This window comes from Pseudorca crassidens, chromosome 2, assembly GCF_039906515.1.
Source record: "Pseudorca crassidens isolate mPseCra1 chromosome 2, mPseCra1.hap1, whole genome shotgun sequence".
NCBI lineage: Eukaryota > Metazoa > Chordata > Mammalia > Artiodactyla > Delphinidae > Pseudorca > Pseudorca crassidens.
The window spans coordinates 74,118,994-74,138,093 of record NC_090297.1 but is presented as its reverse complement, the minus strand read 5'-3'; the positions used below and the strand labels follow the sequence as shown (position 1 = coordinate 74,138,093).

The following is a 19,100-nucleotide window of genomic DNA, read 5'->3' as shown; positions in this document are numbered from 1 at the left end:
TACACAACGTGGGAGGATAGATGGACAAACTGTAAGAACGCTTGTGAATCTCAGAGTCTATGACTCTATAAAAAATGTTTGTTAGATTTATTGACAACATTTTTGTGCAGGTATGGGAAGACGACTTGATCTTATTTGAACTGGGAGCAAGCATTAAATACTTTAGTTGGTTGGGTGTATATCATCTACATAAAGCAAAACAATCTTGCCAAAGCCTCATGCAGTACATTAGCTCTGACTGGGCTAATTAGAATTGCCAAGCAAATGAGAGGATTCATAATAAAACCTCCACACGGTGAAAACTAGGTTCTGTGAAATTGAGGTTCCAGGCTATAGACGTCACTCCTGTTCATTTATCTTCTCGTTTGCTGTTGGCTCCTACCTGGTGATGCAAGAGTCAGATTCTGCTCTGATAGGATGAAAAGATCTTCTTGTACTTGGACAAATATCTACATATATCTTTAGACCATTCTTCTTCAATTCACTCATTTGATCACTCACTCATTAATAAGTATTGGTTAAGTGTCTGCTTTATGTCAGGCACTCTGCTAAGAACTGGGAATGCAAAAGTAAATTGGCTGTATCTAGTCATAATCCTTGAGGTACATATGGTCTAGCAGAGAAAACAGACATGAAAATGAAAAATATTTGCAGCATTGCTAGTGCTGTAAAGAGATGTGCTGAATGGATGGGACTCCGCAGGCTACTTCTGTCACTCAGGTCTTTTCACTTAGTTCTTCCTATACAGCTATGTTCTAAAAGACTTAATTTTAAAAAATAAAGATTAAATTTATTGAAAAAAATCATTATCCCTATGGGATTACTTAGGAAATAGCAGCTAGTTACTGCATCTCAAATAACTCTAGTTTCTTAGTATTTTTCTGCATCTTCCCACTCTGGAGTTTGATTCTGACCATCTTTAAACCTGGAAAGCAGGGTCAACAGCAAGAATGACTAACACATCATGTCTCACTCAGTGCTGAGCAATGATCTGGGTATTTTATGTATAATCAGTGATGTAGCCCTTACAGCAATCCCAGGAGGTGGGCGTCCTTATTATCTCCATGTTACAGATAAGGTAACTGAGGTACAGGTGGGTTAAATAGGTTAAATAAGAATCACCCAAGGGTACCCCAAAGCAAGTGTACCTCTGGGATTTGAGCCCAGTAGTTTGGTGCTAGGAGCCGAGCTGTTAACATGCTCCTCTGACCAATGCTGTTTTAGGTTTTCCAAATATCAGATCACAAAAGGAGTACACATAAGAGATGCTGATCACGACGATGTCTTTGTGCTAAATGCTGCACTGAAGGGCCTTGTATCTGTTCTCCCAACTGGGCCTCACCAACCCCACGAGGGGAATTTTAGTGTCTGTTTTACAGATGAGGAAACAAGGCTTAGCAAGTTCAAGCAAATGACCCGAGTTTACCTAACTAGTAAATCCTTCAGTGTATGTATATCATTAGGTTGAAAGATCAAATTACTCACTGTACCCAATAATAAATAAACACATTTGCTTCAGGAAAATAAAAAGGTATATGTTGAAAGAGGAAGTGTTTAATATTTTCCTGTGGGGGAGGGGCTAAAGGATAAGAAGATGAGCTTTCTGTTATTTGAGTATCACGATGTCTTTAGTTCCACAGTTTCAGTGAGACAGTATCTCAGACTTTATTTATTTGCCCTTTATTGAACTTAGGGTATTTGATGTGCCCAATATCCCAGACCAAGGTAAATAGATAGTCTCTAGTTCAAAGATAGACTCCTTTAAACTTTGAACAATCTTTCTCAGCGTCTATATTTATGTGATTTGGATGTTTCGTCTTCACTGATTAACAATTTATAAACTATTTATTGTCATTTACACATTTTGACTTATTAATCTCACTTGATTAATAGGATAGTAAAAGTAACCTTTTAAACAGAGAGTTCTTTCAAGCTATGATATAATATGGCTTAAATGTGTTTGATTAACCCAAATGTGGAAACACTTGGACTGTAAGAAGAACCTCAGACTCTTCTGTTCTAGATTATAATAAACCATCCCAAATCAGAAGAGGAGTCCTTGGTTTCCCAGGTACCTACGATAACATGGTTTATAGTTTCTCTGGGAGAAAAATGCACGGGGGGTTGTCTGAGCTTGCTGGTATTGCAGCACCAAGGTACAGTGCCTGATCTCAAAGGTATTGGTATATTTATATGTCGTGTGTGTGGTCAGTAGGTTAGGGACATTTCAGCTTTCCTTTCCTGCTTCCTTGAAAACTGAGCAACTACTAAGCATCCAGCCCCAATCAGGTGTCAGGAATCCAAGGTGAATATGGCAGCATCTCTGCCCTTCAGGTGCTCTCAACCCAGCTGGCCGGATGGAGGGATAATCTACTAATGGTGTGCGATTTGACAGTAAGTATGTGGAGAGCCTATGGAAATGTGGGATGGGGACATATGACTCAGCCTGGGAGGAGTGTCTGAGGAAAGCTGCACATAGGAGGTAACAAGGGAGCTGCTTTCAAAGGAGGAAGAGGAGACCCTCAGGCCAGCAGGAGGCAGAGGGGAGAATGTGAATCAAGCATGGCACCACAACCGGTTTGCCTCCTTCCTTCCTCCCTTTGGCCTGTCCTGTCTCTGGATTGGGTGTGTGTGTGTGTGTGTGTGATTAACTAGAATGCCATCGTATTTATTTGGATGGAGGAAATAAAATTACCCAGAGGTTTAGGTACTCAATACCTGGCAAATCAAGTTACCATTAGATGTTTTTTGTACAGAATCGGAACAATAGAGACATCCCAGCCATGAGAAAGGCTGACCTTGACCAAGAACTCTTCTCCCTCTGAATTACATACAGTCGTTCTAGACATCCCTGGCTCTGAAGACATTCTTTCTTCTGAGGTGTTAGTGCCTTCAGTCAGATTTCAGAAAAGGTGTTGCAGGTCTGGGAACTATAATGTCTCTTTAAGATGACTTTGGTATAGGGCTGAACTTAAAAAAACGACCTTTTTCCTCTCATTTCCAGGTTCTTACAGGATACTTTGTTGGCATCTCCTTGTACTTGGCACTCCTGGCAAGTGTACTCCTGGCACTCCTTGTTTGCAGTATCCATCGTCTCTTTCACTGTTATCTGTTATACATATTCTATTTATGTCCTCCAACCTTACTTTGCTTTCTTCTCCTTTCATCCTTACTGTATACTCAAGTCACCCATTCCCTCATATTCCTTCTATCAAGCTTTGAAAGTTTGTTCAATGCAAACTGAGAATATGCTTCCAAATAATGGTTTTTTTTCTTCTTCTGATTACATAGTTTGTTCACTAAGTTATTAAGCAGGTTGTGCTTTACCAATAATTTTCTTTTTCTTGAATATGATGGAGAATGGCTTTTCTTAAATTCCTGTAGGCCTACACCATTCACTGTCACCAAATTACATTTCACAGAGGAGTGCACAGAGTATATCCAAATTGAAGACTTTTCCTTTTCAGTGGAAGGATCCCCAAGTGGGATGTAAGCAGATATGGTCATCAAACTTTAAGACCTAGGTTTGTATAAAATCCAGCACTTCACACATTCATCCTGAGCATGAGACTCCCTTGGGGCATCTGTTAAACATTCAGATTCTTGGGCCCCACTCCAGGCTCCTGGAATCAGAACCTCCAGAAGGGAACTAGAAGAGCCGTATACAAGAAAGGTGTTTGTAGGTGAGTTAAATGGGCAAAGTCCTCATTTTCATGTTTTCTGTCCAACTGGGATGATGGGCAATTAGTAAATGAAGCAACCAACCAGTCAACAAATAAACAAGGTAAGTGCAGAGAGTGATATAAAGAAATCAAACAGAATAATATTTTAGGGAATGGCTGGGCTGGGCTACTTTATATGGCACAAAGGAAAAGCTCTCCAAAGGGTATACCTGGAGCTAAACTATGAGAAGGAACCAGTGAAATCAGGAACTGGGAAAGAGCTAGTATGTCTCACCTTATTTATCTGTGTCCTGGGTAATTAACACAATTATTGGCACCTCTTGGGGCTCAATGAATTTTCGTTGGTTGACGCATGCAGTCCTGGGATAGCAATGCTTATATCACAAATAGGATACAAGCAGAATTCCTGAAGAAAAAGAGAAAATGAAGAAAAGTAGATAAAGGAGAGCATCTGGGATGAATAGGACATGGCTGGGGGTTGGGGAGGGTGGCAGCAGGGCGGCTAAGGAGTTGAGGAATAAAGAAAATTAGAAAACAAGGCTATGTTTGCACCTCTAGCATCACTGTATTGCTAGTTAAAAGGTTCATCAGTAATTATTGCCATATTCTTGGGATTTGAGCACTGTGCTCTGACTAGCCTTGCTTTCTAAATTACAAAGTAAACTGAGAAAAGTCTTTAGAAAACAAAGACGGTGTCACATTACATTCCTTTAAAGCAAATTATGGTAAATACCAATTCCAACAAGCTTAGGGACAAGTTACATGTGATCAAAAGTAGCAAGTTAAAGGTATTCTGACAGATTCTGAATGGCGCTCTGATTCATACACCTGGCAAGTTGAAACTGTCGATGTTTGTCACTTGGATTCTTTTTTTTCCCCACTTGGTAGCGGAAAGCATAACAAACGCAAAATGAGTTATTGGAGAAGCTGGCTACTTCAGAACTAGTGGGGTGGATTTACAGCGGACTATCTACACATCTGCATGTGGAGAAGGAAGCTGTAGGTGAAACTCAGAATCAGCCAGTGTAGGAGCCAGAAGGAAACTTACAGATCATTATGGTCCAGATCCCTTAATATACAGATGAAGAAACTGGAGGCAGAGACGTAGAATGACATTTTCAAATTACTCTAGTCCAGGGTCTGGATTTGAATCAAGATCCCTTACTTCTTCATTTAATAAGCTTCTATTAAGTACCTATTATGTGTATGGCACATGGCCAAGCACTGTGTATCCCAAGCTGAAGAAGGTGCAAAAGGGATCTCCTCTGAGGATGTCAGTGTAGCAGGGTAGCCAAAATAGGATAGAGTGTAATTGTGTATGTGTATGTGTGTGTGTGTGTGTGTGCGCGCACGCGTACACACAGGTGTGGGCCTACGACAGCGGCCAAAGCTTTCACACTTCAGCAAGCTTTCACATGACAGCAACACACCAGATGTGTTCATAAATTGCCTGAGGAAGCACAGCAGGGGAAGTGTCCGACACCATCTGGGCAGTCACAATGAACATTTTCTGAGTGTCTTCTGTGTTAGGCACTCTCCACCCATTATCGCAGTATATCTCCCAAAAAATCCTGTCAGGTCAGTATCCTTCATGCTCATTCCATAGCTAAGAAGTGGAGGGAGGCTCAGGAAGGTGAACTGATTTGCCAGTGGGCATAAACCAGGATTTCAACTCTGGGTCTGCTTGATCTTTAGCCTATGCTCTTTTTTTTTTTTTTTACCATAATAAGGATGGTAAGTGGATGTCATCCCAAGGGCAAATTCCAGCTGATTGCTAGAGGCTGAGCACTGTGCTGTGAAGGCTTCCAGGCCATATCTGGGCTCAGAAGCTCATGGTGACTTAATGATGGTGGCCATGGGAGTAGGACGGAAAGGGGTAGCCCTGAGTCAGGACTTTGTACTTCCTGAGCTATACCATACCATCACTCTTCCAGGCCCAACTCTCTCTGAGTCAAGTCTCCTACATCCTGTTCCCTTCCTCTGAGCTCAGGATGGTATTTTGTGCCATCTGGATGTCTAGAATGTTGTCTCCTTATCAGGTCAGCTCCCCTGTACATTGTCCCATGCTGCAACCCATTTCAAAATTTTCAACCCCATCAAAGATATCCCTTTTGCATTGCCTCACAACCCTGCTCCATGCTGATGACAGCTTACGTGATATGTAGATTATTTCATGCCTACAGCTTAATATGTTCATGTCTAGGTAAGGTGCAGGCCTTCCTAATTCAAAGGAGTGACTCCAGCAGAAAGAAGTTCAGATCCGTGGGCAGGCTAGCTGGGACCTGTCAGTCTTTAAGATTACACCAGGCAAATAGCTGCTGACCTCACACCTTTTCTTAGATGCTGTAGAGCCCTTGATATAATAGTTAGTGAGGTACTGAGGTACTGTAGGTCCACGCATACGGTGCTTAAAGAGGAATCTGGAGGTGGAGATGGTGTTTTCTTACTATTGCATTTTATGATTTCCAGCTGTAGCCCTGAGTTAGACACTACAATTAGGTCTAGGCTGTGGTTCTAGCTAGTACGCCTCTGCTTTAAATTTTATCTCATAACTCCTTGGCAGCAAAGAATTTCAACTTTCCAAAGCTGGCCACAAATTTGAAACAAGTATCTAAAAGCAGTTGTTAGAGTCAAAAGATACAGCGGTAGTAACAACTGTGTTAAATGAATCATTTGTGGAATGCTTAACTGCTCATCATCTATTTGAAGTTTCTCAGTGTTTCTTGTTTTCTGCAGTAAAAATAAGTCAGGTTTACTCAAGGTATATATTTTCATTCCTTTCACATATGTGACAATCTATTTTCTGAATTATTGGACTTCTAAAACACTGTGGGTAAATGAGTATGAATTTGAATGCAAACCACATCTGGAGGTGTTATTTTTAAATTATTGAATAAATTCTTTAGTATCATAAGAGCATTTTCACTTGAGTATTCTATTAATATGTAACTTATACATTGTAATACTTCTAACCAAGAATAGCTATTAACTTAAAATTTTACTTTTAAAATTCTTTTCAAATAAGAAGAGAGCTTCCATAGGATGAGGTTCCTAGCCTGATTTTTATATAGAGTTGTAATTTTCTATTTTAGTAAAACAGACAGCCCTGTGGCTTGGTAGGTTAGCATTATTGCTGGTGCCCTGCTGTTTTTTCCTGGATTAAAAACAAAGAATAACAGAGTGAACATATTTAAAATATATCCTCTTGTTTGATGAAATGAATAGCCCGTGTGCCAAAGTGAGACTATTCTGTGTGAGGGATTGCTTTTATCACTATGGATGTTTTATTTATGTGCCACTCACATGTCAAGTTTTCTTTTTAATTGTATGTGTGAATTTTTAAACAGAGGAAAATAAGGCTAACTAGATGGAATAGAAAAGTATGAGTCCTAAAGAACAGGAGTCATACAACTTGAGGTCTGAATCTTCTATACATCTTGTCTGTCACCTAAACCCCAAGAACTATCTTAAATATATTGCAGTGAGGGGCCCTTCTCCCATATGGACTGGTATTCTTTCCTATAATGTGTATATCTTCTTTCATATAATGTAGCCATGAGGTGTTAACCAGAGTATTGTTTGAAATATTTTGAAAACTTCCAGATAAGGGGGATGGTGGTTGTAGATTATTTCAGCCTAATATTGACTAGGGAATTTGAAAGATTTTTGATTTCACTTGTCACCAATATTTTCAGTTGTAATTGTCTCTTCTAAAGTGTTAGACATTCCTTAACTTGATGTTTCTGATTACCTTAAATTGCAGTCATTAAATATCATTTCAGTACTTAACTGAATATTCTAGTGTATGATTCACTAGACTTTAGAAACTTGTATTGAATTCATGATACTGGTTTTTGAGTACAGCACTGAAACTAGTTGAATTACTAGAGGAAAGCTCAGTGGTAATCTAATTGGACTATTAGTGAGTCTCTTAAACAGGTACTGAAAGAACATAGAATATCATTAAAATAAAAAAAACAATTGCTTCTTATCAACATAACTGACCTGTCACGTGGCACTAGAAGGATGTTATATTTGTTATTCAAATGTAATCATCTGGAAGACATTCACTCTTAGTGGCTGACACATGGCAGGTGGTTGCCTAGTAAGTATTTATTAATGAAAGAACATATGGCTTCAGTTCCACCTACTGCCGATGACTCCCAAGTTAACATTTCAATTTGGAGCTCTCAGAGTTCTGACCCACATTTCTGGCTGCCTTCTACTCTTCTATGCCTGGAGGAGCCACAGATATTCTAAGTGCCCAATGCCTAAAACTGAATCACCATCTCTTCCTTCTAAGCCTGTCCCTCCTCTCTCTCCCGCTTGGTTATCAGAATCCCACTACCCAGTCACCCTGGATTCTTTCCTCTCCCTCACTTCCTAGATCCAGTTGTTTATACATCAAGTCTTACAGGTTTTCCTCCTTACCACCTTGCTGACCTGGCTACATCTCACCAACTCCATCAGATCCTTAGACTTTCCACCTGAATTTTAGCTGGTCTTCAGAGGAGTCTCTGTGCCTAGGTCAGTGGTCCTATACTTCACCCTACTAAAGCATTCCCCAGGGAGCTCGTTAATACCGGAGATGCCCAGATCATACCTTCATCAGTTTCTCATTTGGTAGGTCTGGGTGGGACCCAGAAATCTGAATTTCAAGCAGTCAGCCCAGGTGACTGTGATGCAGGGGGAGTGTCACATACCTCCATTCCATCCTGAGCACTCAGACACAGCTTTGCTTTAAGATATAAGACTTATCCATGCTCTTGACTAAAAATCTTCCAAGAACTACCATTCTACAGCAGTCATTTTCAAACCTAGGTCAGCGAGGTTCCCAGGGGTTCCTCAGAAGTGCCTCAGTGTATGTATGTGTAGTGGGGGCGGGGGGAGTACTGTAGTGTGAAGGTGGGAGTGAATTCTCCAGGAAGATCTTTAGTCAACTCCCCACACCTCATCTCCTTCCTTAGTCAGAGCAGCTCTGATATTGAAGTTTAACAAGAGATTTTCTTTGGGAAGTCATCCTCTACTTAAAAAGAATAATAATGATCTATAGAAGTAGGTTTCTTTTTTTTTTTTTTTTTGTACACGGGCCTCTCACTGTCGTGGCCTCTCCCCTTGTGGAGCACAGGCTCCGGACGCGCAGGCTCAGCGGCCATGGCTCACGGGCCCAGCCGCTCCGCGGCATGTGGGATCTTCCTGGACCAAGGCACGAACCCTTGTCCCCTGCATCGGCAGGCGGACTCTCAACCACTGTGCCACCAGGGAAGCCCTCAATTTTTATTTTTTAATCAGGACCCCACAGTGAGAAATAATGTACATTCTCTATCATGGCCCAATACATACATATATTTTTGTGTGTAATTGAAACAAGTTTCATGAAACATACCATTACTATACTTGATGTATCCTGATGTTTTCTGTTCTATTTTATTTTTTAGAAAAAAGCTGGTTGCAACCTACTAAACTGATTTCACAAGCCACTGATGAGTTGCAACTGAGCCTGAAAAACCTCAGCTCTTAACCTTTCTCATTAGGTTTCCTTTATGAACTGTGGAACCTAGAAATATTTTCTTAATCCTCCCATGATGGTGTATGACTCATACCATTCTAGGTGCTTGGGAGAGAGGTTAATTCATTACATGCCATGGATACCTGAGGGCATTCACCTGATGAACTCCTGGTTGAAAAAGACTTATGGGGTGTGATCTATGCAATAAATCCAAACTCCTGAGCACTGCCCAAAGGGCCCTTCTGGGTCTGACCCATGTTCATCTTTCAGACTTCATCTTACTTCCCTAGTCACCTTCCTGGGTTAAAACCATCCTAAACTGTTTGGAATTCCCCAAGTACATCATTGCTATTTCTCACCTCTGCACAGTCATTCTTGACCTTCAATACTCAGCTCAACTGAGTGTCATTTCACCTGAAACCTTCCTGGACAGTAATCAGAATCATCACATCCTGGTCCCCTGCCTGTCAGTGCCCGAAGGGCAGGACAGCACACTGTTTGCATCAGCAAGTGCTGCAGCTAATGCGTTACCTGGCCCCATGTGGGCTCTTAATAAACTTCAGTTATGTTCAATGGACTCATCTTCTCTGCTACTGAGTATGGAGCTCTATACTTCATTCTGAGGACACAGACAGGTATGAGGCACAGCCTACATGCTTAGGAAGCTTGCAATGGGCCCAAGAGACAGGACATATATATTAAAAACTACCTCAGAACAGCACAACGCTCAAGAGTTTGCATGGGGGAATCAGGCCTGCGTTCAAATTCTGACTCTTCTATTTGTTGGCTTCTGACTAAACCTAGGACAAACTCTTGAGCTGTTCTGAAGTTCAAATTCATCATACGTGAGACGGAAAATAAGAGTGGCAACTTCACAGGGCCATGAGTTTTAAACAATGGGTGTATGTAAAGCTCTAAGCACACTGCCCAGCCCAGAGCTCTTGGGAAATGTTAGAGTGGAATTAAGCAGGTAATATGCCCAGTGCCATGTGGATGTTGTAAGTGGAAAATGCCATGGGAGTTGAGAGGAGGGAATGGTCACTGTGGGCTGGACATATGGGAAAGGTCCAGTGGAGGAGCTAAGCTTAGAATGAAAAGTAGACCTTAGATTAGGAGCCAGGAAGGCATTCCTGGCAGGGCGAACCAGAGCGCCAACCAAGGCCAGTGGAGGACAGTATATGCCTTGCCTGTAGACTAGTTTCCCTGCTAGTGTTTGTACATTTCATTTATGCATAAGATGTACTCAAACATTCTTTCCAAATAGAAGCTGAAGATATTGATCTGAAGGTGATTTTCTTGTTCTAAAGAATTCTGCCCCCTTTCTCTTTCCATGACTTTTTGCCAAGTGTGTATGGAATCTACAGTTTTGCTGACAGTATCAGCTTGATTAAACCATTTTGGTCAGCATAGAAAAATGGTTTGTAAAACTGACCATGCATCATAATCACCCAGGGAACTTTTTAGTCCTACAGATTTCCATGTACCACCCCAGACAGTCTGACCATTGGTTCTGGTCTAGGACCGGGGGATCTGTATTATTAAAAAGCTCCCCTGGGAATTTGATGGCCTGCCAGCTTTGGGAACTGGTAGCTCAGAGAATTCATCTTAATCAGTTTTTAGCCATACTGTCTGATACTGGTGTCTGGGAAACCAATACGTCAAATTTGTTTGAATTTTATGGGGAGTTGAAACTCATAGTTTGTAGAATTTAGCAGTTTTCTACTTGGAAAAGAGTTCGGAAGCCACTTAACCCTCTCTCTCTCATTTAGGAAAAATCTCTTCCCTTTGTACATCTCAGGATGATCTGGGCAAAATAAATACCCTGGCCGAGGGAGGCTCTCTGTCTGCCGAACAACAAATTCCTCTCCTAATAGCTTCATTTTCTTAAAAAGAAGTCTTACCTTCAAATTCTGCCTTTTGGTACTTTTCCGCTTGTCTCAGGGTGACCTTCAAGGTAAGTCATGCTTCTCTCTATGTGATGGCCCTTCAGGTCTTTGGGGATAGTTAACATAATGTGGTTTTCCTTTGCCTTTTCTTTTCCAAGAGAAACATGCTTGATTTCTTCTATCAGTTCCCAGATAGATACCTTTAGATCTGCTCTTACTTGTTAATGCCTGATTTAGGGGGGAGGGGGGAAGATCCAGGCTTGGCATGTGTCTCTTTGAAAGCCTTGTTTGGTCCCAGCTGTCTTGGTCTGAGCATTGAGTTTAAATACTCAAAAAACATTCATCTTAGTTTTTTCCTCTAGAATTTTTTGGAAATTGATAAGGGACTGACTGGTATATATTTCTCAGGATGTACCCTCTGCCCCTCTTTTAAGAACTGGGACAGACAGAAACATTTGTATGTTTCTGACATCTTCCACATTCTCCAAGTATTCTCCAAAAAGACGGATTCCCAAGGCCAAAACCATTCCTGACATTTTCTTCTCTTTTAAATGTTTTTGGGGACCTCATATCTGCTGCTGCTGACATACAGTAAAAATCCCCAATGAATGAGATGTTTAGATAAGCTGTGCCCCCGCTCTGAGATGTGTTTGGAGGTAGAGCTTGGCCGCTGGTGGAGGAGTTGGGGAGCTGCAGTTTCCCAGGGTTCCTGCTTGGAGTGCAATCATCACTTCAGACGGCACCGCTGAAGTACCCATCAGCAGCGCAGTGTGTGGCGGCTGTTCTGTCAGAGACTTGCCTTTTGTTGTTCTTGGAAACGGTGTAAAGAAAAGGTCAGCAGATTTTTTTTTTAATAAATTTTATTTATTTTTGGCTGCGTTGGGTCTTCGTTGCTGCGCGCGGGCTTTCTCTAGTTGTGGCGAGGGGGGGCTGCTCTTCGTTGCGGTGCGGAGGCTTCTCATTGCGGTGGCTTCTCTTGTTGCGGAGCGCGGGCTCTAGGCACGCGAGCTTCCGTAGTTGTGGCACGTGGGCTCAGAAGTTGTGGCCCGCGGGCTCTAGAGCGCAGGCTCAGTAGTTGTGGTGCACTGGCTTAGTTGCTCCACGGCACGTGGGATCTTCCTGGACCAGGGCTCGAACCCTTGTCCCCTGCTTTGGCAGGCAGATTCTTAACCACTGCGCCACCAGGGAAGCCCCAGGTCAGCAGATTTTTGTTGCTGTTCTTACCTGTATTTTTGTTGAAATTCTTTCTCCTTTCTTTCCTCCCCTTCCCTTCCTTCCTTCTTTCCTTCTTCATCGTTTTCGCTTCCTCCCTCCCTCCCTCCCTTCCTTCCTTCCTTTGCCAGAAATTCTTTCTGTTAGCAAAGCAAAGAATGACTTGGTTGTGATATACTGTATGCAGTTTCATAGTCAGGTATGATATTCTATGAACGGGACTTTAAAGGTCAGAAGTACCCTCCCCCCTTCCCCATCACTTACTTTAGAAATAATATCCTTTGCAGCTCACTGCTGAGCAGCCTAGCATGTGAACAGGAGCACAAGCCCTGGGGCCAGGCTGCCTGTTCAAATCCTGGCCCTTCCACTTATCATGGCTTTGAGCAGGTTACCAATTTCTCTGTGGTTCACTTTCCTCAGGTTTAAAATGAGGGTTTTATATATATATATATATATATATATATATATATATATATATATATATATATATTTATATATTTATATATTTATATATTTATATATTTATATATATTTATATATACCTATTTCCAAGGGTTGCTATGAGGATTAAATGGTTAATTCATATAAAATGCTTACAACAGTGCCTGGTGTATAACCATTGCTCAGTGAAAAGTGTGTCAGTGTTGACTGAATGAATTATTTTATGAAATTCAATGCAAAAGGAAAGTGTATGTGAAGTACCACATTATGACAAACAGGGCATCAATTTGAAGATTTATTTAGAGTGTTTAGGTCCCCTGATTAATCCAAACTAGAGTTTTATGCTAGGGAAAAAAGCTTTAATGATTTTTAAAAATCCAATTTTAAAAACAGTCTTTAGGAAAACATATTGGCAATTTACTTTTATCCTTTTCTCTGTTGTGTGTGTGTGAAATATATCGTTCAAACAAAATTATATAAGATACATGTAAAGTTTAAAGAATAACACTTAAAAGAATATTAAAAATTTAAAACACCTGTGCACTTGCCACCCAATTTAATAGAACATTTTCAGTGTCTTTAGAACCTCCTTTGTGCCCTATCCTGGTGGCCCCCTCTCTCTTGTAGAAATAACCATATTATAAATTTCATGTTAATCATCTTGCTTTTCTTCATGGTTTTATCACATATGGTTATAATGTTAGACATCAAATTATTTAGATTCACTTTTTTAACTGTACAATTAACATTGATTTTGTTTATTAGTATACCGTTGACCCTTGAACAACAGGGGTTTTAACTGAGCGGGTCCATTTATGTGCAGATTTTTTTCAGTAAATACATGCTACAGTGCTACATAATCTGATCTGAGGTTGGTTGTATCTACAGATGTGGAATCATAGATACGAGGGCCAAATGTAAAGTTATATACGGATTTTCGACTGTGCAGGGGTCAGCGCCCCTAACCCCTGTGTTGTTCAAGGATCAACTTATCTGGATTCATTTCCAGCATCTTAATTTTTTCTTTATCCCATTTTTCTATGTTTCCCTCCTTTCTTACGCATTGAGACTTTTTTTTTTCCTTTTCTTTACTTGCATCCTTCCCCCTCCATTGGTTTGGAAGTTATATACACTATTAAATTTTGACGTGCGTATTTAACTAAGTATAAAGTTTATCAATATTTCTCCCTCCTACCCATTAAAACAAAAACCTTGGAACACTCCCACTAGGATTTCTTTGGAATTCTGCAGTCTCACACAGAAAGGACTCTTCACGTCAAAGTTGGTAGCTACAGCTTTTGATGTCTGCTTTGTTTAGTTCTTCCCTCCTGACAACATAGTAACCCTGTCTCAGAAATGGCAGAGAGAACAAAAGTGTTACTTCTACGGGAAATACAGACCGCTGGAGCTGGATGCAGCCTTAAAGGTTATCTAAATTAGTGTTTTTCAAACTTTTTGACTAATCCCAGCAGTCAAAAATAATATTTTATTTTATAACCAATGCACACATAAATATAGTATATAAAACTGAAACAAAAGTTTCAAGAAACAATACTTCTCTTGGTCTGTGTAATATATTCTGAGCTATTCCATTCCATTTGCATTTCCATTCTTTCATTAAAAAAATAAAAAGAAACTTTTCCAAATTCATTAAATTGATTGCATACTCACTAAGGTGCCTTGGCCCACAGTTTGAAAAACCCAGAACCTGCCTAACATCCTCAATTTACAGTTTAGGAAGATGAAGCCCAGACCGATGACATGGATCTCCCAGAGTTGTACAGTAAGTGAAGAATTAGGACCCAAATCCCTGCTATTTTATCTCTAAGTTCACTTCTTTCTTCACATATGTCAGCCAAACCAAAAATAATACAGAATGGAGAAAAAAGGGGGCCATTGGAGAGCTGTAGTTATGAAATGGGAAGTGAAACCCCCTGAGAACTCCTGCACGTCTACTTTTGGCAGATGTCTTTGACAGAGCATCTCATGATAACCACTGCTGAGTGAACCCAACACGGTATTAGACACCACTTTTCATTACCTCTGACTCTTAACAACCACTTCGTAAGTCGGGATCATTATCCTTATTAAACAAGGGAATGAAGGCTCAGAAGAGTAATTTGCCTCACTAGCAGTATGTAAGGTGAGGGGCTGGGCGTAGCTGTCTGACCCCATAGCTCACGGAGTTTCATGGCCTCATACTGCCTCTTTATAATTCTTGACTTGCTTATTATTATATCTCTCAGAAGGAAGATAAAGCACCAAGAGGAATACTGTCCAGGTCTGACTCTAACCAGGAAGAGTAACTAGTTGGTGATACGGTTCACAGACTCGCTTGTTCATTCTATCTCTCCCATTAGCCCTTTTGTTCCTGCACCGCATGGTCTTCGCCTCATTCACTGTCTAGTACAGTTCTTGGCACATTGAAACCTCACAATGACTATTCAGTGGATAAGTAAGGGCATTCAGAAATCAGAAGGACTTTGGGAGAAAGAAACCACGTCCCAGTATGGAGGCAGGTCCCATAGTGGCCCAGTGTACAGCCTGTGGAGGAAGACTACCTAGGTTCAAACTTCAATGTCCCTTACAAGCTATTGGCCTGTAAGCAAGTTACTGAACTTCTCTTGTGCCTCAGTTTCCTGAGGATGATAATGATGTCTATTTCAGAGTGTGGTTCTATGAGTTAATAAAGGGAAGCGTTGATGTGTTAGCTGTCATTGTTATCTGTTGTTACGATGACTAAGTAGGGAAATTGAACATGTGTCTCATATTTTAGGAAAAACATACCAGAAAGTTTGAGGTAAGCTAAGTATGATCATGTGGGTAGAGACTCAGAACAGACCCCCCTTCATGTGCCATTGGTGCTAAAATTATGCTAAATAAATGTGCTAATAAAAAGCACATTGATATCTCATCGTGAAAGAGAAAGATTTGTTTCTGACAAAAATATCTCGGCCTAGAACAGATTATTAAGCAGATGGCCTATGACTATGTCAAAAAGAATTTAGTGCTTACTCGGCAGCAACATGGATTTGTAAAGAATACAGTTTTTGAGCAGGTGACTTGATTAAAAGACTAGGAGACTCCCATAGATGCAATGCATCTTATTTTCAGGAGAGCATTTGCAACGTCTGATTTGGAGAACAGCAGAGTGCAGGGTTAAGTGTGTGAGGCTTCCCCACATAGACCCTGGGATCTGGCCTCAGTTTTCTCACCTGCAGAGTGTGGATAATGACTGCACAGCCTCCTAGTGTGATTCAGAGAACAAACAGAAATAAGGTCCGTGTTGTGCTCAAGAAGTAAGAGATAAGTGTAAGCCCCTACTTACGGTACCTGGGTAAGCAGATAAGAAGGTGAAGTGGAACGTGGTTAAGAGTCTGTTTGCTTCTAAGAAGCCCAGTCTCAAATGCTCAGAGGAAGGCTGGAAGTTTGCTTTGCAGTTGTCAGAACAAATCCTCAAGGTCCCTTGACACCACTGACCGAAGACCGGGCGAGAAGAAACCCAAATAATTAGCCTGAGGTCTGAGTGCCTGTTGCTTCCTCTCTCTCCCTCCAGGGGCCTTTGTCGTGTGCTGGACACCAGGTCTGGTGGTTCTGCTGCTCGACGGCCTGAACTGCACGTGGTGCAATGTGCAGCATGTGAAAAGGTGGTTCCTGCTGCTGGCGCTGCTTAACTCCGTCATGAACCCCATTATCTACTCCTACAAGGATGAGGACATGTACAGCACCATGAAGAGGATGCTCTGCTGCTTCTCACAGGAGAAGAACCCAGAGAGGCGGTCCTCCCACATCCCCTCCGTGGTCCTCAGCCAGAGCGACACGGGGGGCAGCCAGTATATGGAGGATAATAGCAGCCGAGGCCAGGTCTGCAACAAGAGCAGCTCCTAGGCTTCAATGTCCCTCTGCCTGGCCCAGCCTTCGTCTGGGAGAACTGTTCAGAATGGTTACCTGTCTCCAACTAAGCCCACGTACATTGTTATTTGAGCCCTGAATGAATCATTGGGAAATTTTTTTTTAAATTGTTTTTCATCATTTAAAAGCATGGGCAGGAAAGAGAGGATACGATGCATTTAGAGAAAACGCACAGAAAGAGGGAAAGCAGCACGGTGGATTCCTGCCTGACATCCTGTGAACCCCTAGGAGCATCGCCCACCAGGCCATGCATCCCGGGCTCTGCCACCGTCTTGTAGCCATTCTCTTTGTGTTTCCAAAGGATGCTGTTAAAGGGCTTAGGCCAAAATAAATAAAAATGTTACTTGAGCCACCTTATGTAGCTGCTCGGAAAGCCTGTGTAGTTCTTTCTGCATGCATTTGAAATTTTAAAAATTTCACTGCTTCAGCAGTGATGTTTTTCTCCTCAAACAAATCATGGCCAGTAGCTAGGTGTTCAATAGGAATCTCAGAATAACAAACCAGTCAGGGCTCCAGATTAATTTACTTGATTTTTAACTGAAAGAACATTCTGAGGAAAAAGATTTACTTTGAAGTAATAACAAAAAAGGTAAACGTTAAAAACTCTTCTTGCGGGAAAAAGAAAAAGAGGCTTTGATGTGGTCCTCTCAGTGTGCGTGCGTGTGTATACACACCTGTATATTTACACACTTCGAATTTGTATTTAAAGACATCACAGACAGTGATGGTGAAATAAATTCACTGACCACCCAGACTTTCCAGTCTAGGACTACAGTTGTAGAAATGACCTGTTGTGCTCTAAAATAGAAAGAGGTGATTTGTTTGAAAACAGACATTCAACAGGGTGAAAAAGTATATTAGCATGCGGACTGAGTTCCTTGCATATAGGATCAAATTTGAGCTTAAATGAGTCTTTCCAGTTCCTTCCATGCCACTGGTGACTTGTCAGATTTAGTATTTAGAATAATTTTCACACCTCATATTTTATCCACAATTATTGACATGTTTCCACTACTTGTTTTACTTGTGGATTGAAGTTTGATCTGGGTTCTGTTTAAAAGTTTTCTCCTTCAAAGACCTAGGTAGGCAACATGAAAGGCAAGTCAGTAAGAAAAAAAAAAAAAATTTATATACATAGGCTACTGACCAGAGTTTTCTATGTAAAGCATATAGAGTATCTTCTGATTCTAAAATGAGAATAACTTCAAGGCAGATATTATAGTATTTATGTAGTTTGCAAAAGAAGTTTACATTTTTTTTTTTTTGCTATTGTGGTGTAACATTTATGTGCAAGAACTACTTGTAATAAAAGGATTTGAGAAGTCATGCTTTTAGATATAATGGCCTAAAATAGAGAGTAGTATGATTTAAAGGTATAGGTTTCACAAACTGTGTAATAAGTGGGTCTATCTGAAGCTTATACCAAAGCTACCTATAAAATAAAATAAAAAAAGAGGATCTGTTTTCTATCGTTGGAGGTGCATTATTACCTTGTGTATTTTCTAAGTAAAAGTATAGTTTGTGGTAACTATAGTACATGCGTCTATTGCAGAAGAAAAATCAGATTTGCCAGGAAGTACATACTCTCAGTGTTTCATGTAAGCATTTTGAATCTACAGCCGGGCAAAGGGTGGAGAATTGAGATTGAATTCCCATCCCTGAATAGCTACTAAGGGATCTTTAAAGGTTTTATTTTGAGCAAAGCACCATTTTTAGTACCCTGCAGCAGAGTGTCATGTTCAGAATGGTGTCTGGAGGGGATCCAACTATGGAGACTCGGGGTGGAAATACATAGCTTTTGTTTTTATGCACACACATATCTTAGCACTGGTGCAAGAGTAGAGGAGTCATGTATATTTGCAGATGACAAGTGCCAGCCATCACAGGGCTCACCAAGAACACAGCAAACCCATCTCTTAGTTGGGGAAAAAAAACAAGGAAAGAATGTTCCTATTCAAATCCTAGGACCCCGAGTTTATCTGCAAGTCATTGTGATGATGGTTCTAAAAATTTGATCTAGACCTTTCCAGACCAGCCCTTGACTCAAAGCATGGGCTACTCCCGAGCCAAGCACGATTTCATTCTCTCCTTAGATTTGTAGCACTGTCCAAGGTGTTCTGTTAAATCTATATGGGTGAGAGCGTTTAGTCCTTCGTGAAGACTGCCTGCTTGGAAAGAAAGAATTTTTTGGAAGTAAACTGAAGTTTCTTGGTGACATTTTTTTTTTAAGTGACTGGTAGACTTGAGGCCATAATGTAACTTTTAGAAGAAGCCCTAAGCGCTGAAATGATTATGCCTCCATTTGTGTAATTCCAAATAAAAACAATACTTAACCATAGAACAAATGTAAGCCTTGAAAAAAACTCTAATTTCCTTCACAGTTAGCACTTTGATGCTTTATATAAATGTTGATAATCAAAATTTAGCAATTTTGATGCCCCTGCTGCCCTGGCACCC

The 19,100-nt window shown here is 40.8% G+C and overlaps 1 protein-coding gene across 1 annotated transcript in view; it reads left to right on the top strand.

Moving 5' to 3' along the window:
- LPAR3 (lysophosphatidic acid receptor 3) overlaps positions 1–17,000 on the top strand; it is a 56,093-nt gene extending 39,093 nt beyond the window's left edge. The window contains exon 3 of the mRNA XM_067726739.1: positions 16,288–17,000. Within this exon, the coding sequence (XP_067582840.1) occupies positions 16,288–16,619 (332 nt within the window). The 3' untranslated portion in view covers positions 16,620–17,000. The remainder of the gene's footprint in view (positions 1–16,287) is intronic.
- The last annotated feature ends 2,100 nt before the right edge of the window (positions 17,001–19,100 follow it).